The sequence below is a fragment of the Crocuta crocuta genome, unplaced genomic scaffold (genome assembly GCF_008692635.1).
Source record: "Crocuta crocuta isolate KB4526 unplaced genomic scaffold, BGI_CrCroc_1.0 scaffold129, whole genome shotgun sequence".
NCBI classification, from domain to species: domain Eukaryota; kingdom Metazoa; phylum Chordata; class Mammalia; order Carnivora; family Hyaenidae; genus Crocuta; species Crocuta crocuta.
Window position 1 is genome coordinate 5340927 of NW_027551571.1, and position 22030 is coordinate 5362956.

Here is a 22030-nt window from a genome sequence, read left to right on the forward strand (position 1 = left end):
CTCCGAGCCTGTCATCTAAAGTGACAGAAAGGACAACTTGAAAAAAGACCTCATCTAGTAGATCGGTCTCCATTCTTCACCCCTCCCCCTCTCCTCCCAAATGTACTTTTCTGCGAGCAGTTTTCTAGAGGCAGTAGGGCTGTGTAGAGTTCTTCACACAGACTTCTGACTCTCATTTTGTTGTCATTAATATAGGATGGGATCAGAGTACGTGGTGATCTCAGACTAAAGTTTTCATATTTCAGTAGCCAGCCCCACTTTGACTTTAACTGACTTCATCGCGAGCTTCCTGTGCTGGACATAACCAGACTAGATACATCATGGTGGCCTCCATGAGGACTGGTAGTTTCCATAAGGTCAGAGGGGATGCCCCAAAAGGAAACGAGTTTTGAAAATAGAAAAGAGCACATCATGTTGGAGAAATGGCAGGTGCTGAGACCCCAAGAGGGAAGCCATGTTTCCCTCTCGTCTTGCTTGTCTTGAGCGTGGGCTCAGGGGTTGGAGAGGAGGAGGGGGTTCTCATCAAGCCGCTTTTGGTTATATAGGCAGCTGTGTTTTGTCAGAGGGCATCCAGGTAGGTGCTCCGGTTCCAAAGCCACCTGTCACAGCAACCTGTCCAGGAGACAGCGCTAGGGAGACAGATGACGCTGTCCTCACCAGGCGCACAGAGCCAGAGTGATCTGCCCCTTGTAGCTGACACTTCAGTTTAATTTGTTTATTCTAGATGTTGTGTTCTGATTATAAAGACTATACGAGCTGAGTTTAGAAAATTAGGAAAAGCAGTAGAACAGGAGGAGCTCCTGGCTGATTCAGTGAGTAGAGTACGCGACTCTTGATCGCAGGGTTGTGACTTTGAGCCCCATGTTGGGTGTAGTGAGTACTTAAAAATAAAATCAAAAAGGAAAAAAGAAAAGCAGTAGCACAAAGTCATGGTCATGGGCAGGCAGGTCCCACTTCCCAGGTAACAGGCTGTGATGTGCTCCCGGTCTGCGGGCTCCAGGCTGGCTGTGACGGACAACACTGTGGGGCTGTGAGATGCCCACTCAGAGAGGATACAGTGTTGCATAGACAACTGGCGGTTCCTGGCACACCCCGCTATGCTACACTGTGTGCTCTATGCTGACTGTGTGCTCACTGTTTTTACCACAGCTTAGCATTTTGATGTCTTTCCCTTTCAGACTTCGCTACGTTGTAACTTGTTATAAAGTTGAGACTAAATGTGCAGTTTTCTATCCTACCTTTTATTTTTTTTTCTAAAATGTAGCTTTTAGGGCCGCCTGGGTGGCTCAGTCAGTTAAGCATCAGACTTCTGCTCAGGTCATGATCTTGTGGTTTGTGGTTCGAGCCCCACGTTGTCGGGCTCTGTGCTGACAGCTCAGAGCCTGGAGCCTGTTTCAGATTCTGTATCTACCTCTCTCTGACCCTCCCGTTTACGCTGTCTGTCTGTCTGTCTCTCTCTCTCTCAGAAATAAGTAAAATATTTAAAAAAATTTTTAAATAAATAAATAAAATGTAGCTTCGATCCTGACCACGTTCCTACTTCATGATTTCAAAAGCCTCCCTAGGACTCCACTTTGGAGAGAGCGTTCTTTAACCGTTTCCACACTCCTGGAGCACCGGACTGTCTCCATTCTCACTCTGCAGATTCTTCTGCACTCACATTTCTGCACACACATCTCTTGGTCACCTCGATTGTTTCCTTAGAACAGATTTCTGGAAGGGGGGTTATTGGATGGCAAAACTGCTGTCAACCTTCGATACCGATTACCAGATGGCGAACTGAACGGCGCTCATCTGGGATGATTCTGGAAATAAAGCTCTAAAAATGGATTTCTCCCACGGGGTGGGTGGTCACAGGGCAGAGATCCTGTTGGAAACAGGGACTGTCTTTGATCCCGCCGGGAAACAGCTGTTCCCGGGAGCCGTGTGCTCTAAGTCGGATGCGACCCCAGGCGATGCGTAGGGTCGCTGGCGTGCAGGGAAATGGCCTCCTCGATGTTCACTTGTGCCCATTATCCTGACGTTAAAATTGTGGCACACGGGTGAATGTCAGTCACCACGCGATCCAGGGGGCACCTCTGTAAAGCCGCTACTGCAGAGAACACGTCTCTCCCTAAGTGCACCTGTGGTGAGCCGTCTCTGAGGGGGTTTGGGACGTGTGGTGTCAGCAGGGGGTGGCCCAAGTGGTCAGCGGTCTGGCCAGGAGCAGGGGCTCAGATGGTCTGAGTCAGGGTGACCTCCCCACCCCCATTTCTCTCTGGTGTGGCCCTTGGTGTTTGGGTTGCCAGTGCGTGTGCTCGGCTGGCAGACTGTGATGTTTCTGTTAGCCCAGAGCCGAGAGTGGTGGCTGCGTGATGAGCAGATGGGAGAACGTTGGGGGACTGGGCACAGGAAGCCTGAGTTCTGGTTCCAGCTCTGCTGTGAATCTGCTGTGTGAACTGGAGCAAGTCAGCACCCTCTCTGAGCTTTGCTTTCCTGTCTAGAAAGAGAGGGTTCTGGACCAGGTCCCATTTCCACTGAGAAGACCTAGAAGTGGGCATGGATGGCCCGGGGGAGGATGCTGCTGAGGCCCGTGCTACCCTGTGATGGTTTTGGGAGTTGAGAACTGCGTGCAGGCAGGGGCCTTCAGCCTGAGGAAGTAGTCTCGGCCTCTGAGCACATGAGGCTCCACGCTGCTCCTTGGGGTTGACTACCTTCCTGTTTCTTCTCTGTTTGGAAATTACTCCTTGACCTTGGAGCCCCGGTTCAGAGGTCCCCTTCTTGGCGTCTCTGAATCCTCAGCACCTGGCACGTTGCAGGCCATCAGTGGCGTGGATTCGTGTGTCTTTCCCTGGACACCGATGCCGGCTACCACGTGCACCCTCGTCGTCGTGTTCTGCCGCAGCACGTGGTCCCACCCCTGTGGCAGGCCTGCAGGTAGCGGGTGAAACATGGGAGGTGGGAGTGAGGGTTGGTTAAGGTGAATCGGCTCAGGACCCCTGCTGTCCTTTGGCAATGCTGGGGCCCCGGCTCGCTTCCTCGCTCTGCTTGACCTTGGGATAAACAGGCTGCCTTTGTCCTGTTAGGATCCAACTGGTTTTGCTTCGACTGTATGCACCGGGTCTTCTCCTTGATACCAGGGTTTTTTAAAATAACAGAATCAAGTAAACTAAAAAGCACACCACAAAACCCAGTCCTAAATTCAGAATGTACATGTTTTGCTGGCTTTGAAACAGACTTTTCTGTGAGACTCTCTCATCTCACCCCTTTAATTGGATTGGTGGAAAGAGTGAGGTGCGGGAAGCAGGAGGGCTGTGGGGTTAGCACTGAGAAGACACAGGGTCTTGTCCTGCTGTGGTCTCAGTGACTTGGAGCCTTGTCTTCCGAAGTCCTTCCCACACGAGGGGTTTTTGGCTCTGGATCATTAATAAGAACCAGAGTTGGAGATATATTTGAACATCGGGGGAGGCAAGAGAGTGATCTCTTTTTAGAAAAACAGCTTTCACAATTTTGTAAATAAAAGCTGATAGACCAGTTTGGGATCTTTCCAGAAACTTTATTCCCAGGCTATTTATTTTGGGTTCCTATTTTAAGTTTGTTTTCGGCAAAAGAAAAATAAAGGCGCTCAACTCCTTTCTGTTCTCTAGTAGGAAAATCTCAAAACTTTGGGCGATCTGGAGCAGTGGGTCAGTCAGTCTGCATCTGTGGAGGGTTTACTGTGCTCACAGGGGGCCACCATGCTGCTGTTTCTGGAAGACACGGAGAGATGCAGGGCTGTAGTCTCTCAAGAAGCTGCAAAGTTGTTTGCAAGGAGAGAAATTTGTGTTAAAAACCCCAATGAGATCAGCATGGAGAAGGTCCCACTGACCTAAGTTGGGACAGTTTGAGCATCAGAAAATAATGACTGCAGTGGGACAGAACACTTGACATCTGTGAGATCATGGTGATGATGATGAGCCAAACACTTTGTTGGTCAGGGTTGAGGGTGCAGGAAGCAGCACGTTATTTTGAAGATTTATAAGGGAAAGAATGTTTTATTTTATTTTATTTTTTTAATGTTTTATTTATTTCTAGGAGAGAGAGAGAGAGAGACAGCATGAGCAGGGGAGAGTCAGAGAGAGAGGGAGTCACAGACTCCGAAACAGGCTCCGGGCTCTGAGCTGGCAGTCAGCACAGAGCCCGACGCGGGGCTCGAACCCATGAACTGCGAGACCATGACCCAAGCGAAAGTCGGACGCCCAACCGACTAAGCCGCACCCAGGCGCCCCGGGAAAGAATGTTTTAAACCGTGAACTATACGAGGCAGTCCGCTAAGAAGCCCAGAAGAAGGGGTGACCAGAAGCTCACTCTTACTTCCTGGTGCTGGAATATGCTGTGTGTCCTGCGTCGGGCTGGCTGACTGCCAGTGAGACCAGGCAGGTTCCTCTTTCCCACAGGTGACTGACCGTGGGCCGGGAGGCAGCCCGCAGAGTGAACAGAGAGTGGATTTGACCCCTGGCCCACCTCTTACCAACTGTGTGATCTTGGCTGAATTCCACCCCATTCAGAACGCAGTAGGGATGATAATATTAACAGTTCAGAGTGTTACCAAGTTAACTTAAACAAAGACTTAAAGGCCACCTGATAGGCATGAACTGGAAGTGAATTCCCTCACTCTGCCCTGTGAGTGTTCACTTCGAGCTGTACAGGCACCATTCTCAGGGGCCCCTGCGTGGCTCTCAGGGCGACTTTGGTCTTTGCATTCCTGTTTTCTGTCCCCCAGTGGAGTGACCTCAGCACTAGATGTCTGCTGTGGCCGTCCCTCCCTTCCCAAGCCACACTGGAATTGCCCATGTCTTGACCACCAACTTTTGAAATAGTTCTAAGAGAGCATGTGGTGGAAAGGAACCACCCTTTGCTGTTAACCACATGTGCCAGAATCACAGCTAGAGCAAGCTAAGAGGTGTAACTGATCCATCTCTGAAATGGAATTACCTTGGTTTTGGCAAGGTAAGCTGTCTCTATCAGTGAAACACACCAGTGCGCAGAGCAGAACAGTGGGCTTGGGGATGAGGTGCCCCAGACAAGCTGGTTTGAACTCTAGCTCGGCCACTTGCTGACCCTGTTTTCCAGGACAACCTATTTGATCTCTTTGAGCCCTGTTTGATTTCTTTTCACCACGATGAGAAAAAAAATACATATGTCCTACAAAGTTGTCGTGAGGTGTAGAAAAAACGCAGATTGTCTGTGCATCGTATAAATGACATCTGTGGACTGCTCACTGCCAGTCAGTGCTGTCAGGTGGGTGCTGAGTGTGGCTGGACTCCACGTCCCCACGCTGTTCTTGGATTCTTCCCTTGCCCTTGTGAGCATCTCACAGCACGTCTCTAACCTTCATGTGGCGGAGACCTTGGCTCATTTACTCATTGGAGTCACGTACTCCTTCTGTGCCATGGAAGGTGGGCGCCCAGAACCCAGATCTGAGGGCCTTTCCCGTTCTGCCACACATTCTTCAGGACCCATACGTGTGTGTTTCTGTCTTGTTTGCTGAGAGTAGTCTCAGAAATGTATTTAATTTATCCAGAACTCTCAGGTCCTTTTCTGAAATGTCAAAGAAGAAAAAAAAAAACAAGGAAAAAGGGCTTGAACAGTGAAATTAATTTTCTCTTCTGTTCGTTAGAGCCACGTCAGAATGCCCTGAGGCCACCACTGGGGGTGGAGGGCCTAGCGCCTCCCTAGTAAGGTGGGTGGGCACTCCATTCATGGATCACAGTGATCTGGCTCACGGTCAAGGGTGCCCTGTCACGAACAGATGTTCCCCTTGCTTGCCCTGGTTTTCAGGCCAGGAGTTGGCAGTGGCTGGCAGTGGTTTTCTTCACCTGAGGAAGGAAGAATCTGGTGGCCGTCCCTCCTGGTCATCATGCTTGTCCTTTGGGACCCGTTGCCAGCATGGCACTGTGATTGCTGTTCCTAGCGCACCTCGACTTCTCTCAGATCTCTGTCCTGCTGATGTGTTCAGTTTTATTCCCAGCTAAGAAGACCTGCTAAGGACGGGGAGGGAGAGGTGGCTGCATTAACCGCGTCTCCCCTTGCCGCCGCAGCCCACGTGGAGAACGAAGAGCAGTACACCCAGGCCCTGGAGAAGTTCGGCGGCAACTGCGTGTGCAGAGACGACCCGGACCTGGGAAGCGCGTTCCTGAAGTTCTCTGTGTTTACCAAGGAGCTGACGGCGCTTTTCAAAAACCTGGTAAGGACCCTGTGAGGCAGGCNGCTCGAACTCGGGAACCACGAGATCGTGACCTGAGCCAAAGTCAGACGCTCAACTGACTGAGCCCCCGGGTGCCCCTGTCGTCACTCTAGATGGAAAGGTAGCTCGATAGAGGATAGCTAAGGTTTGTTTGATGACCAGGGAGTAAGTTTCATAGCTCATGTGGTACCTAAAGGAATTATATTTTCTGTCACATTAGGTCACTTTGGAATAAATTTTAGAATTGCAGTTTTTATGGTCATGTGGCTTTTTAAATTCAAGTCAGCCTTTGAAATATGCACAGCTGTGGGACAAAATGGGTAAAAGCATTCATCTTCTTCAGGGCCTCTGACTTCAATTTCTAAGTTTCTAAACTATGTAGAATAGTCTGTTTCTGGTAATTATGGCAGGCGTTTAAACTTACAGTATTTAATAAATATGTTCCAGGCCTGTCTTACACAGCAAGGTAACCTATAATCAAAGCACAGAAATTGCCATGAATATTTAAAGGCGTTTTATGCTCCCAAATGCAGAGCCTAAAAAAAGTCACTTCTTAAGCACCAGGAAACATGGAGCAGGCACTTCTTGCCAGTGGCAGGTCCTGGGGGGCCAGGTGAATGGGGTTCTTTCTTGTGCGTGGCAGCTCTGGGCCTTCCCTTGGGGAACAGAATTCTGAACAAGGGGACAGACAGCCCGAGAGGGTGTTTGGGACCTGCCGCCTGGTTTCTCCCACAAGGGGGAACATCCGCCAGGGTGGTCCCAGCATCTCTTTCCTTTTTTGCTCCCCCAAGGTCAAGGTCATGGGTGACCAGACCTGGTCAAGGTCGCAAAGAACAGTGCCTTTCTCCTGTCAGCAAGCAAATAACAAGTGAAAAAGTAGCTCATCGTTCTTGGAATGGTGATGATGGTGGGTTTGTATGTCTGGCCATAGGAGGTGGAAAGAAACGGGGCGCCTGGGTGGCTTAGTCGGTTAAGCGTCCGACTTTCGCTTAGGTCATGATCTCGTGGTTCATGGGTTCGAGCCCTGCGTCGGGCTCTGTGCTGACTGCCAGCTCAGAGCCTGGAGCCTGTTTCAGTCTGTGACTCCCTCTCTCTCTGACCCTCCCCTGCTCACGCTGTCTNCAGATCCTCAGGTTCTGTCTTGTAAAATATTTTGGTTGGAAATGGTAGAACTAAAAAGCCATTACTGTGCTCAAGTTAATTTGCAAACTCTTGGGGTTTTATCAAGTTGGTCGCCCACTTCTTCCTAGTCCAAACAGGCTGGCAGTCAGCACCTCAGATAGGGGGCTCCAGGCCCCCATTAACTCTGCTCTCTGGTCCCTGGCTGACATGCTTATGTAGGCTCTCACCACTGAGGCAGATTGGAGCTTTTTTTTTTTTTTAACTGGAGAAGGGGCACCTGGGTGGCTCAGTTCGTTAAGCACCTGACAATTGATTTCAGCTCAAGTCGTGATCTCAGGGTTTATGAGTTTGAGCCCTACATTGGGCTCCTCACTGACCATGCAGAGTCTGCTTGGGATTCTCTCTCCCTCTCCCTCTGCCCCTCCCCAGCTTTCTCTCTCTCTCTTAAAATAAATAAATAAACATTAAAAAAATTCTAAACTGGAGAGACTGAATGGTCCCAGGGAAGACCTGTGGGGGTCTTCCTGTGACACAGGCAGCCTGCGGACCACTCTCCCAGCACTCCCCCCCCCCCCCCCCGTGGGCCCGCCCCTTCCNCCCCCCCCCCCCCCCCCCGTGGGTCAGCCCCTTCCCGGCTCTGAGCGCCTCACTCTTGAGTAGGAGCGAACAACCTGCAGAATGGAAGACTAGGATAAGCAGAAGAAAGGACTTAGAGGAGACATCAGGGTAGACCTGTGTCAGAGGGAAGTAGCTGGGGACGCAGTTTATCATTAAAGGGGAACGACCGTTGCTATAAGAAAACATAAAGGCAAAAATCCAGTGAGAAGGTTGGAACAGAAGCCTCTCAGAAAACAGATCAAAAATAAAGCAAAAATGTGGAATATAAAAGACAAGATGAGTGGACAGGCACCTTGGAGAGAATGGAAACAGAGGGCGGCATGAGCACAGCAGGGTGGAGACCACCCCCGGCTGCAAGGCTGCCCAGTGCCCAGAGCAGTGTGGGAAGAGGACCCACCCCAGGCGGCCAGGCTTAACACCTAACACATCAGTGGTGTGGGGGCGCCTGGGCGGCTCAGTCAGTTGGGTGTCTGACTCTTGATCTCGGCTCAGGTCATGATCTCACGGTTTTGTGAGTTCGAGCTCCATGTGCTCAGGCCTCCCCTCTGTGCTGACAGGGAGGAAGGAGCCTGCTTGGGATTCTCTCCATCTCTCTCTACCTCTGTGCCACTCGTGCACATGTATGCGCGCTCTCTCTCTCTCTCTCTCTCTCTCTCTCTCTCTCTCTCTCTCTAAAAATGTTAAAAAAAAAGTCAGTGGTATTGGACATCTCAGCATGAACACTGGAATTTGTAAGGCACAGAGCAAGGCCACTAACATCCCGAGGAGCATGATTCTAACCTGGATTTACAGCAGCTGAGCATGGGGGTAGAATTAGAAATATTTTCAGAAAGGCAAGGCTCAGAGAGTGTGGCGCCAGTGCGTCATTTCTCCAAAACTCCTAAAGGATGCGCTTTAGCAAAATGAAGAGGGCCGCCAAGAAAGAGGAAGATGTGTGAGTCAGGAAGCAGGACCCAGCTAGGAGGGAAGCAGTGACAGGGATCCGGAGGACAGCAAAGGGACCTGGGACCTACTCTTTCATCTTCATCCAGCTCATCTCTAGACCTGGCTTTTCTCCACTCTAAAATGGAGATAATAATGCCATACCCGGTTTTATGTGTGGAATATGCCAATTGCTTTATTTATCTTAACTGATTTCATCTTTACAACAACCCCATTGAGCAAGTCCATGTTCCCCCTGCTCTGGAGGTCATATAACTGAGGCAGGGGGCGGGGTTATAGCCCCTGCACGTATGCTTGTGGGTCTGGAAGGGCCCATCTTCTACCGCACACAGTGGAATCCCGAATAAGTGAGCTTGTGCTTCGTTATCAACCTGAGCAGCCACACGCTTAAACCATACTGCCCCTTCTTTTCTTGATTTTCTGCAAAACTGAAGGCAGGGCAGGGCCTGGACCTTGTGACTACTGCTCTGCCCACCACCCACGGCTTTGCCACTTTGACCACTGTGGGAATCCCAGCAAAGCTCACCCAACCCCGCTTTCCGCAGTAAGTTGTCAACGGCCATGGTTAATGAGCACCCATGGGGCAGTCACCCCGGCGTGAGGCATTAAGGGGACACTTGTTCTTGCTGGTTCCTTCAGTCCTCCTGATGGCTGTGTGAGACACCAGGTCTCTGACTGGGGCACACACTCAGTAAGTGACTTACCAGGTCTGTAGTGAGCATGCAACAGAGTTGGGATTCGAATCCAGGTCTTAAAACCAAATCCAGGGGCACCTGGGTGGCTCAGTCAGTTACGCATCCAACTCTTGATTTCAGCTCACGTCATGACCTCACGGTTCGTGGGTTCAAGCCCTGTGTCAGGCTCTGTGCTGATGGCATGAAGCCTGCTTGGGATTCTCTGTCTTGTGTTCTCTCTCTCTCTCTCTCTCTCAAAAAACCCAAACAAACAAAAAAAACCCCAAACACAACTGCAAATCCATACTGTATCCACTGTGGCATATAAGGAAGTTGAGGCTTCTTGTCACCTGTGCTGGAGGGAGGAAGACGGAACAGGAGGGGTGGCAGTGTGGGGAAGGCACGGAGGGAAGTGCAGGCCAGGCGGAAGTGCGGTGGCCGCGAGACAGGCAGGTGGCCCTAGTTTCATCATTGTAACACAAGGGAGAGAAGCCAGGCCCGCCTCAGGGCCAGCATCAGGAGGCGAGGAGTAAGCAGGAGAGGTTTTTGTAAATGTCACCCTGCACACAGGGGCATCCGGGTGTTGTGTGAGATGCCCACTTCGGTTCTGCTAGGAGGTAGGAGCTCTGAGACCAAGTGTGCTACTTCAGTTTCAGCTTTTACCTCGTGGAGTTAGGGTTGTTGATCCTGTCTCTGGCAAAGATCAGAGATGGGGGAGTCTCTTACTTGTACCAAAATTAGCACTGGCTTTCCCCAGGCCTGATTTTCGGGGCTGGTGCTGACGGCGGAGCTGCCCGGCCACCAGAGCACCGAACGGCTGCTTCTAAGCAGCTGTTGCTGAGAGTAAGCTGATTACAGGAAAATTCTCCTTTTTTGGTATTTCGTATACCGTTCCTATTCCTATTTTTGGTCACATCTGTCCTATCTCTTATTTTTAAAGCCTTGCTCTTACTTTCTCTCTGGCATTAAAAACATTTCGGTTTTGGGTAGCTAAGATTGTCCATTCTCCCCTTGTCCAGAAAGAAGAATTACCACCTACCTGCTCTGTGGTGGGAAAGGATATTTATAAAGCAGTTGGAACATCTCCAGAGAAAGGCCAGCTTAGTATAAAGTGAGATTTTGATACTAGTGGGTGTGATTCTCACCTTCAGAGAGCCGATGAGTTTTCCCTGTAGTTATGCAGGGGAAAGGGAGAAACAAGGCAGCTCCAGAAATGTAACGTGTGTGAAAGGAAGCTGCCGATTCTAAACTCAGCCCAGTTTTCTTAGGTTCTTTTTCTTCCTAGCACATGACGTGAGAGCCCTGGAAACACTTTCCAGGGACCACTTCTGTGCTGAGAGGGGGCCTGGCGTTAGAGGACAGACTGCGGCAAGGTCATCCCCAGATATGGAGATGCTCATTGGTTGCGAACTTCCCCAGGAAAGGAGGGTGTCCCAGCGTGAGACCGGGGCCGCCCTGGGGCGGAGGACATTTCACTTCTCTCGCATCAAAAGAGGAATTTGAAAGTTGCACCAACCAACATGCACAGAAGGTGTGCATTTATTTTACCAAGTGATCGGCGTCACAAAGCGTCAGAGCCTCGGAGCACCGAGGTTCTGTGGCGGCACGCTAGCCTGCTGGCCAAGGGGTGTGGGCGGAGCCCGGCGGAGAGACAGCCCGCCTGCCGGGGTGGGGGGTGGAGGTAAGCGGTGTCCTGTCTGACTACGCAAGAGCTCGTGCCCCAGATAATACAGCTCATCTCACTGCTTAGTGTCAGGGAGTTTCTTCCAGGGGCCACCACCCTCAGTACGTACACAGGCTTCTTGAACTTCTCTTATTGAAAACGTCTTCTGTATTAAAATGTCTTTTTTTTTTTTTAACAGTAACAGGGACACTGATTATAATTTCCTCTTTTTGGGAAGAAGGCTTAACCTTTGGGGCACAAATTACTGAGCTGCGCTGAGATGCAGAGACACCCCCAGTGTCTTGTCCACAGTATATGGGGCCATCTGCCCCTAGATTGGTGCCAGACGATGCACTTCCCGTCTCCGACAGTTTGGTATCCTGACCCACTTTTCCCTGCTGATTGCTGGTGTTTTGCTGCTGCCGCACCTGCCGCCACAGTTTCTTGCTCCCCAAGGTAACTTGGCTCGTAGGCTCGTCTGCAAAGTAAAAATCTCTGAGCTTTGAGTGAGGAAGGCTGGAGGGCTAGAGCCTCTCCAAGCGGACAGAGTTCGTGGACGTACCTGCTGATGGTTACTTTGGACGCCTAGAAACCTTTGCACTGAATTCTTAACAGGCCTCCTACACGGTGGGAAATGCTCTGTCTTAGACTTGCAAGACTTCAGCACTGTAAGCTGCTTCCTCCACTCCTAGATCCCTGACCAGAAATGAAAGCACATCCTTAGTTTGGCCAGAACAACAAAAGCAGTGAATTGAGGGCCCCGTGCCCTGGCTGTAGCAGACACCTAATGTGTATAAATGTACCTCGATACAATTTTCTTTTCTTTTCTTTTCTCCCCTCCCCTCCCCTCCCCTTCCCTTTTCTTTCCTGCCTCATTGTAATCCCCACAGCACACTGACTTGTGGAAGTCAGAGAAAGTGGGAAAGTTGGGGGTGGGAAACGAGGGTGACTTCCCACTGGGTTCAGGGCCTGCTCTGGTGCTGTCCAGGCAGTAAGCACTGCCATCTGGCCAGGGACACACAGACTCTTTTATTAGAAGCAGCGTGTGCTCCCATGGCCACCATGCAAATGCCGCAGAGCCCTGAGGGTGCGGCCCCCTGCCCTGGGTCCCTGGGGTGGAGGTGGGGCCGGGGAGTCCTCGAATCTGTCTGCACACGAGTGTGGTTACAGGGTTTAGGAACACACATCCTGCACGTATCTTTAATGGCTTGTCAGGTACATGGAGTGTTAATGAACTCCAAACAGGGTTTGTGTTTGTTCTTTCTCACCATCCTGTAGTTTCTCAATTGCTGGCTACTAAAAGGGACAACCGCCATGATATAGGCAACCTCAAACTTAAAAAAAAATAGCTTTTGTGAAATCTAAGAGGTGATGTGTGGACAGATGGGGGTAGAAGATACGAATGAAGGTAGAGGGTCAGTGGTACCCTGGCAGCCGGACAGCTGGAAGAATGGCCCTGATGAGTGACCTCAGTGACCCTTGTCCTGACTGTAAAAGCAGAGGACAAGTTCTGGTAGCAGGAGGAGCAGCATTAGGGGGAGGAAGAGACAGCCAGTGTACGTGGTACTGGGGCGGTTGATGAGGGAAGGAGAAAGTGACAGGGATGGGGCTGGTGGCTGCAAGGTGTTGACGGTACTTAGGGGGTACCTGAGCTGTGCTCCCGGTGTCCCCTCCTGTTGGCCGGGTGCTCGGCAGCGAACTTACACAGATAAACTCAAGGTCCTGGGTTCTTTGCGTGCATTCCCCTCCCTTTGGGAATTTTCAGCTGTTAATCAATCATTCCTTAAAACCGACAACTTGGCAACCCCTGTCAGTGCTTGCGGATCCCGGACCCCAGTTTACAGAGCATGTGGACCCGGTGAGATCCTCTGGGGCTTCTTGAAGATGCCGACTCCTGGGCCCCTGTCCCCGAGGCCTGCGGGACCAGATCTTCCTAAGGCCCCACAGGACAGGGAGGCACACGGGGTGGGAAGCACTGCCCTAGGCCAGAGGTTCCCCATGCGGTCCCCGGCCCGACAGCACTGGCACCACCTGGAACTCGGTCACCTAAGAATCACGGCCCCTTGCGGCGCCTGCTGAATCGCGGTGCTCAGACTTGGGGGTGGCGGCAGCGCTGGGCAGTTGCGAGAACATTTTGTGGGGCCCGCTCTCAGCGTTCCTGACTATGTGCATGTCTAGTGAGTGTCGCTGTAGCGCTGACCCGGCCGGTCAGGGGCAGCTGCCCCAGGGGATGCGGGGTGAGGTGCCTCCGAGGCTCCCTGCCCCCAGGGAGATGGACACTCATGCTTGGGCCTCGCAGAGCCCAGCAAGGCTCTCCCAGCCTCGGACGCTGGGAGGTAAGAGGTTAGAAAAGGTGCTTTCAGTTTTGGTCAATGGCTTGACTTCCATGTCCTGTGGGCTTCAGGAGGAGCTGTGGAATGCCGGATTGCACAAATCCTGGGTTCTCCCATGCCTCCCTGAGCCTCGGGGCTGGCTGTCCCCAGGGCGTCCGTGTGGTGGCAGCTTCAACACTTAGCTCTAGTGGAGAAGAGGGGCAGAGGGTCACTGTTTTCTCTCCCCTTGGAACTGCGAAGATCAAAGCCGTGTGGCTGGCAGAGACATGGCGGCTCTGCAGAAACCAGGTCAGCCGTGTCCCCGCGCATTTCTGGTGTGAAAGTGTGGTTTTGGCAGCTGCTGGTTTTGATCTTTCGGTTTGTGTGAAACCTAACTCGAGATCAGCATTGGCTCCCTCCCCTCCTTCTTAATGAAACAAACCAGCAGACGGGCTCTGCTGCCGAAGCAGGCGGCCTGGGAGCCTGAGTCCCCGGCGCCCTGCGTGGGAGGGTGAGCAGGAGGGCATGGGGGGAGACCCCAGCCGGCTGTGGGGAGAAGTCTCTCGCTGACGCCCAGAGCAGAGTGACCTGACGGTTCCCCTTGTGTAATGAGGAACTAGAGGGAAATTCTGACGGAGGCGCCCCTCAGACAGAAGCCCATATCCAGGGTCCCAGCTTCTCCTGCTCCGCTCTCGGGTCGTGTGTCAGAGTCCGTCTCTGGCAGCGAAATGATAGGTCAGGTTCAGGCTCCCACGTCTCAGCCCGACTCCACTTCTTCTCACTGGGGGCTGGGGGCTGAGGGGGTGACTCAGCCCTCTCTTGCTTTGCAGATCTGTAAAATGGGAATACCTATACTAACTTCTCAAAAATGGTTGTAAGGATCAAACGGCCCAGTGCCATTTAGGGATTTGGACCATTTTACCTAACAGCTTCTGCTTCTCAAAAAACCTTTTTGCCCAGGTGTCCATTCTTTCAGAGAAGCAGCCTTTGGAAAGCACATAGAAAACTTCTGTGAATCTGCCAGGCACACGCCTGCCTCAGGGCCTTCATGTGAGGAAGTCCCCCTGCCTGGAACATTCTTCCACCAGATTCTCCCACGGCTTGGGGCCTCCCTTCATACTTGCTCAAATGTCACCTTCTGAGAAGGCCTTCACAACCACCATTTGAGAGTCCCATCCCCTGAACAATCATGGCGCCTTGACTTGTAAGGTTTGTAGTAGGTCCCCAGACTGGAAACCGCACCCTGAAGTCTGTCAGCAGGTGTCTGGAGAAGCAGACTGTGGCGTAGCCAGACCGTGGACTGCTCAAGAGGACAAGGGGTGGGCCGTGGGTACACCCGCTTGGATGGTTCTCCGGGCTGGTGTGCTCGCGCTCAGAGCGGTCACGTAGGCAGCCACGAAAGGCAGCGTGTACTATGTGATTCCACATGTGTAAGATTCTAGAAGACACAGACTGTTCCGTGGTGACAGATGTAGAGCAGTAGCTGCCCAGGGAGTGAGGAGCTGGGGACCGTGGGGGGCAAAGGGGACACAAAGATACTTTTGGGGGGGTGGATGTGTTCGCTGTCTGGACTTTGGGTTCAGTTTCATGGGCGTGTGTATATGTGTCATAACTTACCAAATTGTATGCTTTAAAATGTGTGTAGCTAATTGCATGTCGATTACATCTTAATAAAGCTGCTTAAAATTTTTTTAGTTATTGGTGTAAGACATTGCTATTTAGGAGAACTTTTGCGCTGATGGAAATGGTCTGTATCTGCTCCAGTATGATAAGCCAGTAACCAGCTGTGGCTCTTGAGCCCTTGAAATATGGCTAGTGCAGCTCAGGAACGCCGTCTTTAACTTGACTTAACTTTAAGTGTGAGTGGGTGCACGCAGCTAGCGGCTGGCACAGGCGTACAGCCTTCCCTTCTACTCTGACACCCTAGCAACACCACCCACATACCTCTCCCGGGCCTTAGGCTCTGGCTCCTGGAAATAACGTGAAGCTTCCGGCAGGTGATGGCTGTTTCATACGTGTTTATCCTTACTAATATGGAAACCTCTACTAAGAATTATGCCCTTAATTGAAGCAATGAGGGCTGAGGTCTTTTTGCAACCCTCCACCCTGACAAGGAGGTGCCGTGCCGAAGGTGGTTTGCCTTTCTTTGACGCCTTGATTGTATTTAACTTGGTGATTGAGCAGCATTTGCTCATATTAAAAAAAAAAAAAAAAAAGTGGGGGCGCCTGGGTGGCTCAGCCAGTTAGGTGTCTAACTTTAGCTTGGGTCATGATCTCAGTCTGAGTTCAAGCCCCACATCAGGCTCTGTGCTGACAGCTTGGAGCCTGTAGGCTGCTTCAGATTCTGTGTCTCCCTCTCTCTCTGCCCCTCACCTGTTCATTCTCTCTCTCTCTCTCTCTCTCTCTCTCTCTCTCTCAAAAATGAATAAACATTAAAAACATTTTAAAAAGAAAAGAGGGGAGCCTGGGTGGCTCATTAGGTTAAGTGTCAACTTGATTTTGGCACAAGTCATGCTCTCAGTTTTGTTGAGATCAAGCTATGTCTCCGGCTCTTCACTGACAGTGCATAGTTGGCTTGGTGTTCTCTGTCTCTGCCCCTCCCCTGCATGTGTGCTCGTGCCCTCACTCTCAAAATAAATAAACTTAAAAATTTTTTAAAAAAAGAAAAACTCCACGGATCTCAAAGTATTGTCTACCTCTCCAGTTTCTCGTGAATGAGACAAATTAAAATAAACTTCCATGACATAGATAAGTCTCAGGTAAGACTCTTTGGCCATGTTTTATGTAGCCATACATTGGCCCTTTAAGGACAAGCTAATTATCCCCAAAGAGAGTTGGATTCTATTAAGGATTTTGGAAGAGAGCCCTGGGAAGACCAGTTCTTTTCTGGATTCGTTAGCCCGGAGGTAGAAAGTCCACCCAGTGACTTTTTCTGTTGTGACTCTGTCTTCTCATGCTACTTCTTAAATTGAAAAAAAAATTTTTTTTAATGTTTGTTTATTTTTGAGAGAGAGACAGAGTGTGAGCAGGGGAGGGGCAGAGAATGAGGGAGACACAGAACCCAAAGTAGGCTCCGGGCTCCAGCCTCCGCATTGTCAGCACAGAGCCCGACGCAGGGCTCAAACTCACAAACTGTGAGATCATGACCTGAGCTGAAGTCAGATGCTTAACCAACAGAGCCACCCAGGTGCCCCTTAAATTTTTTTTTTAACATTTGTTACTTACTTTTGAGAGAGAGAGAGACAGACAGAGTCTAGGCAGGAGAGGGGCCGAGAGAGAGGGAGACACAGAATCTGAAGCAGGTTCCAGGCTCTGAGCTGTCAGCACAGAGCCTGATGCAGGGGCTCAAACTCACCAGCCTTGAGGTCATGACCTGAGCTGGAGTTGAATGCTTAACCGACTGAGCCATCCAGGTGCCCCTCATGTTGCTTTTTAAAGATAGCTATGATAGGAGAATCCTGTCTAGGTGGAGGCTTCTAGATGGATCTCATTTGGCAAGATCATTTGGCAAGGCCGTCTCACTCATTGCCTGAGTCAAGGAGAAGGCAGCACTGAGGTTCCCCGTGGCAGGCTGTACAGTGGGACCGAGGGTGGAGCTTCGACTGGGTCAGAAATAGGTGGTCACCAGTGACTGGAGCTACGGGAGCAGGGGAGATGGTGCCCCGGGAGCTGAGGGAGCGCAGGAGGGAAAGTGCAGAGAGTTTACAGGGTATGGAAGTGACAAAGCTAGAGTCAAGGAATTTTAAGACCAAAAAATTAAAATAATTAGGAAGAACAGCCTGGAAAGGTAGCTTTTGTCTGGCTCGCTCTCTCCCCAGTCCCCGCCTCATCTCCTGGTTGATTTTACTTCACCGGTCGGTGGTGGCGAGGGCATACTGAGGTTGTTCTTGACCTCTGCTAGCTCTGTCTGCCTACCAACTGAATCATTTTATTTCTGCTTGTGAGATTACACACCTTTAACTCCTCACTGCCTCATCTTGTCAGACGTACCCAGGTAAACCCAGGAAAAGTGAAGACAGGAAGAGAGAAAAGAGAACATTGTTAACTTTAAAGCTTGCCTATTTGCAGGGTGCCTGGCTGGCTCAGTCAGAATGTGACGTTCAGTCTCGGGGTCATGAGTTTGAGCCTCAAGTTGGATGTAGAAATACTTAAATAAAGCTTTCATTTAAAAAAGAAAAAGTCTGGGGCGCCTGGGTGGCTTAGTTGGTTAAGCGTCTGACTTTCGCTTAGGTCATGATCTCGCGGTTCGTGGGTTCGAGCCCCGCGTCGGGCTCTGTGCTGACTGCCAGCTCAGAGCCTGGAGCCTGTTTCGGAGTCTGTATCTCCCTCTCTCTCTGGCCCTCCCCTGCTCACACTCTCTCTCTCTCTCTCCTAGAAATTTAAAAAAAAAAAAAAGATTAATAACTTACATTCAGATCATACTTAGTGTTTCAGAAAGCCATTTTTTGGTAACATACTTGTTAAAAAGGAAGTCAGAGCATAAGGAAAAAGCCCAGTGCTTGCTTGGTGCTAAGGTAATGCTCTGGTTGGATTATCCAGGGGTAATTTAATTCTTCCCATAGGTCATAAAAATTTCATGACTAATGAATTGAGGCCAGGGCTGAGCACAAGGACGTGCAGTAGTCTTTGGGCTGCGGTTTACACCCTTGCTGGCCAGAAAGGGGCTGTGGGGCTGCCCCAGCGTACATAAGTCAGGGCAGGACTCAGAGCCCAACCTTCGTGCTGCAGGGCACTTTTGCCCAGACGGAACATCTGGGCTCTAGTGCACGTGTTCTCCGGCCCAGGCAGAGACCAGAGACCAGAGCAGTTATTTCCTGGGATGCTCACCGAGTCAGAATGCTTCTGTGCTGTGCGGCTTACACATGCAGAGTGTGTAAGTGCAGAGGCCAGTGGCCAGGACTACGGAAGCTGTATTCATGACTCCATTGATGGGGATTCTGTTCATATTTGTAATTGTATATTTCCATTTTTTTTAAAGTTTATTTTTATTGGGGGGAGGGGAAGAGAAAGGAAGTGCAGGAGGGGCAGAGAGAGGGAGAGAGAGAATCCCAAGCAGGCTCTGCGAGATCACTGTGGAGCCCACTGTGGGGCTTGACCTCTTGAACCGTGAGATCATGAGCTGAGCCAAAATCAAGAGTAGGACACTTAACTGACCAGGCCACCCAGGACCCCCTGTATATTTCTTTTAAAAAATAGCTTTATTGAGGTATATTTCACATCTCATAAAGTTCACCTACTTCAACTATACACGTCAGTGATCGTAGTCACTTTACCAGCTGGCATAGCCATGACCGTAAATCAGCCCGGAGACGTTTTCTGCCTCCAGTAAGGTCAGTCCCTCATGTCCTCATACAGGTAACCCCCAGCCCCAGGCAACCACCAGTCTACTTTCTGTTTCCTTTGTGATAAGCTAATTATGTCCTGATTAGAGCAGTCATAGTTTCTTATTTTAGATCATTTGAGTACCTCTAGAAAGAAAACTCAACTAGAACGAAGGCCAGAACCGCCTCGGTAGATCTGGCATCCAGACTTCTCTTTCCAGCGTGGGCTTCCCTGCCCTTCTCTCTGCTCATTTGCTGACGTGTGTCTTTGCCTGTGTCTCCGCACTGCTCCTTGCCTGGGGTACCCTCCACTCTGTCTTGAAGGACGAAATTCTCCCTCTTTTAAAGGTCTTTCTCACGTGACCCCTGATCAGCAGAGTTTTCCCTTGTGTCCAGACTGAAAGTAATTTTCTTGGAGATTCTCTGGTGCTTTATTTATGGCTCTTAAGAGCCACATGGCAGTTTGCTGACTTAATTATGGGCTTTGTCTCTCCTATTAAACGGTGAATTCCTGGGGACTGAGGCTCTGTCTAATCCATCTTTGTCTGCTAGCCTCTCTGTGCCTCTTCAGCTTCCTCTCCTGTTACTCCCTGAGGACCCTGGGCATCTCCTCAGCAGCTGTAGGGGCTCTTTAATGTCCTGGTCACCACTAGGCTGTGGGCCCCATGTGCAGTACGTAGAATGAAAGCAAGCCGGTCAGTGTTTGAATCTCCAAAGGTTTTCACTTCTCAACTTTATGGTTTCACTCTAGATACAAAGCTTAGTTTACCTTTTCTGGCCCCAATACCTGTCTGTCAGTACCTACATTCGTATTTGAATTAAATAACAAATAGTCTTAAAATAGATTTATAAACCAAATTGTGTGGTGTTCTGTCCTCGCCACTATAGGGACTCTTGTTTTCCTCATTCAATTTCACGTGTACATTCGTACTTACACATGCCTCCTGTAACAAACCCACTAGGCTGCTTCCTAGAAATAAGATTTTTAATCTATAAGTACCTTGTTCTCCAGCCCACTATATGATTGAGTTGCGCTGGTGCCTTTAGCTCAGCCTTTCACCCGGACAGCTCTGACGCCCCCCTTCGGGGTGTTTTTCTGGCCCCTGTCTTGTACTTGCCTCGTCCAAGATGGCGCCACCTTGGCTTATCTCTGGACGGTGTTCAGGACCAAATTGACCTGTGCCTCTCACTCTGAGCTGTGGCTCTGTGTGATCGTGTGGCTGAAAGGACAGTGTCTCAAGACTCAGTCACTGGGACAGTCACCTCCTTCCCAAACTGAGATTAGCTCACCTGGCTGCTCAAGCCGAAGTCTTTTTCTCTCTGTCTCTTTCCACAAGGAGCCATTGATGTCTGTACAGAGTAAACTGTGCTACATGTGGGATGTCTTAGACTTCCTTTGTTTAGAGCTTGGTGTGTAGATATTTATTCTTCCTCTGAGATGGCAAACATTGTGTTTTGTTTATCTTTGTAGCTAGCTAGCTGCTGTCTACAAAATATGTGCTCAGTAAAGACACAATGAATGGACTAATAAATTCACATGCCCATTTGCTATATGATGTTTGGCTTAAAGGTATTAATGTGTCTCTAGATTCTCTTATGTATTAGATGCTCAGAAAAATATTAAGTATATTGATTTACTCAATTAGTGGTTCTCCAGCACCTGCTCTGGGCCAGGCCCGGCACTAGGTGCCATGGAGAATAGAGAACGAAGGATGCTTACCGTCCTTTAGGACGTACGGCATCAGGCTGATGACATGAAGCAGGGTCGAACCTGTCAAGTGCCTAAATTCTTTAAAAAGAAAGTATTGGAGGATTTGGGAGGGACGGATCACTTCCTGCTGGGGGATGTTAATGGAGAAGGTAGCATCTGGAGGGAGCCCGATGGATGGGAAGGCTTTGGACAGGGACTGCGGGAAGACGCTCAGTGGGTGGAACAGATTGAGCACGAGCAGAGAACAGCGAAGACTTCCACTTGGCTGGATATGGAGATGAAAGTGGCGAAGGGGGTTAGACCGTGGAGGGTCCCGAGGGCAGAAGGGAGCTTAGCCTTTGTGAGGGAAAGCACACCAGATGAATCTGACAGAACTGCAGAGGAGTGGGGGAGCAGACGGGGACCAGGGGCTGGTGGTGGCCAGGAGCAGGGGAAGCCTTTGGCTCGGTCCAGAGAAGGGGCAGAGAGCGCCGCCCGGGAACATGTGGCGAGAACCGCGAGCAGGGAGTTTGTGGGCAGGCAGCTGGTCCAAAAGGCAGAGCAAGTGGACCCGGCAGGCACGGCGGGCGTGGGGTGGCAGCTGGCATGGCCACCTGTGGGTGCCCGTAGACATGGGAGATGTGGAAGGGCACAGGCCTGCGGCGCCCTGTGCTCTGCATGCATGTTTACTGCCGCCTCAGTGGAAACCGGTGTGTGAGCTGTCAGGTTACTCGCCAGCCCGTTCCTCCCAGTCGTCATCTCTCAGACCTCGCCTCCAGCTCAGCATCTTGGTGTTCAGGAATCTAACTATTAAGGCTAATCGTCGCCAGTCGTAGCTGATTGCACTGTCCCCTGGAAGACCGCCAGGTGTGTGGCAGACGTGGCATTATGTAAGCCACCGACAAAAGTTACCCAAAAAAAAAAGGCATTTCTGAACTGACAGCCTTTAATTGATCATTTATTTTGCAGGATTGGCAGTTGGGTGCATTATCACACACCTTACCAGTAGCTTTCAAGTCCATTTCTTCCTCTGGTTTGAAGTTTCATACACCAAATGGGGTATGAAAATCAGATCTCATACTGCCTTAAAAATCGTGCCTACAGTTGGCCTTTCTATTCAAGTTAATTCTACTAAAATTAAAAATTTGCTCAGTTGTAAGAATAAATGCATAGGGTTCCAAAGCCCGTCCTCGTCTCTCCTGGGTTCTAGGCCCGTAACCTAGGTGTGTGTGTCCTAGAGTGACCCAGGAGCCCGGGCCCAACAGCGTCAGCTGGCGGCGGTGTTGATGGCAGGCGGTGGCCTGGGCCCGGGGCGAGGGGAAGCAGGCCTTCAGGCTGCAGCTGGGCGGCTGAGGGGGTCTCCGCAGGGTTCCAAGCACAGGAGTCGCTGCGCTAACGTTCCTGACTGAAGCTTAGTGTTTTCGCTTCCCCCCGTCGGAAGCTGGCGGGGCCGGCCTTGCTGGCGTGTGTTGCTGTGAGTGTG

At 50.7% G+C, this 22030-nt stretch overlaps 1 protein-coding gene across 3 annotated transcripts in view; it reads left to right on the forward strand.

The window, feature by feature from the left end:
* Window positions 1–22030, forward strand: part of ASAP2 (ArfGAP with SH3 domain, ankyrin repeat and PH domain 2) — a 169243-nt gene that overhangs the window by 73700 nt on the left and 73513 nt on the right. For 2 of the 3 annotated variants that reach the window (XM_077751058.1, XM_077751059.1), the window contains exon 3: window positions 6060–6205. In XM_077751058.1, coding sequence (XP_077607184.1) covers window positions 6060–6205 — 146 coding nt within the window. Of the gene's footprint in view, window positions 1–6059; window positions 6206–11554; window positions 11681–22030 lie in introns of those variants that run through there. The other variant, XM_077751060.1, reaches the window with a different exon arrangement.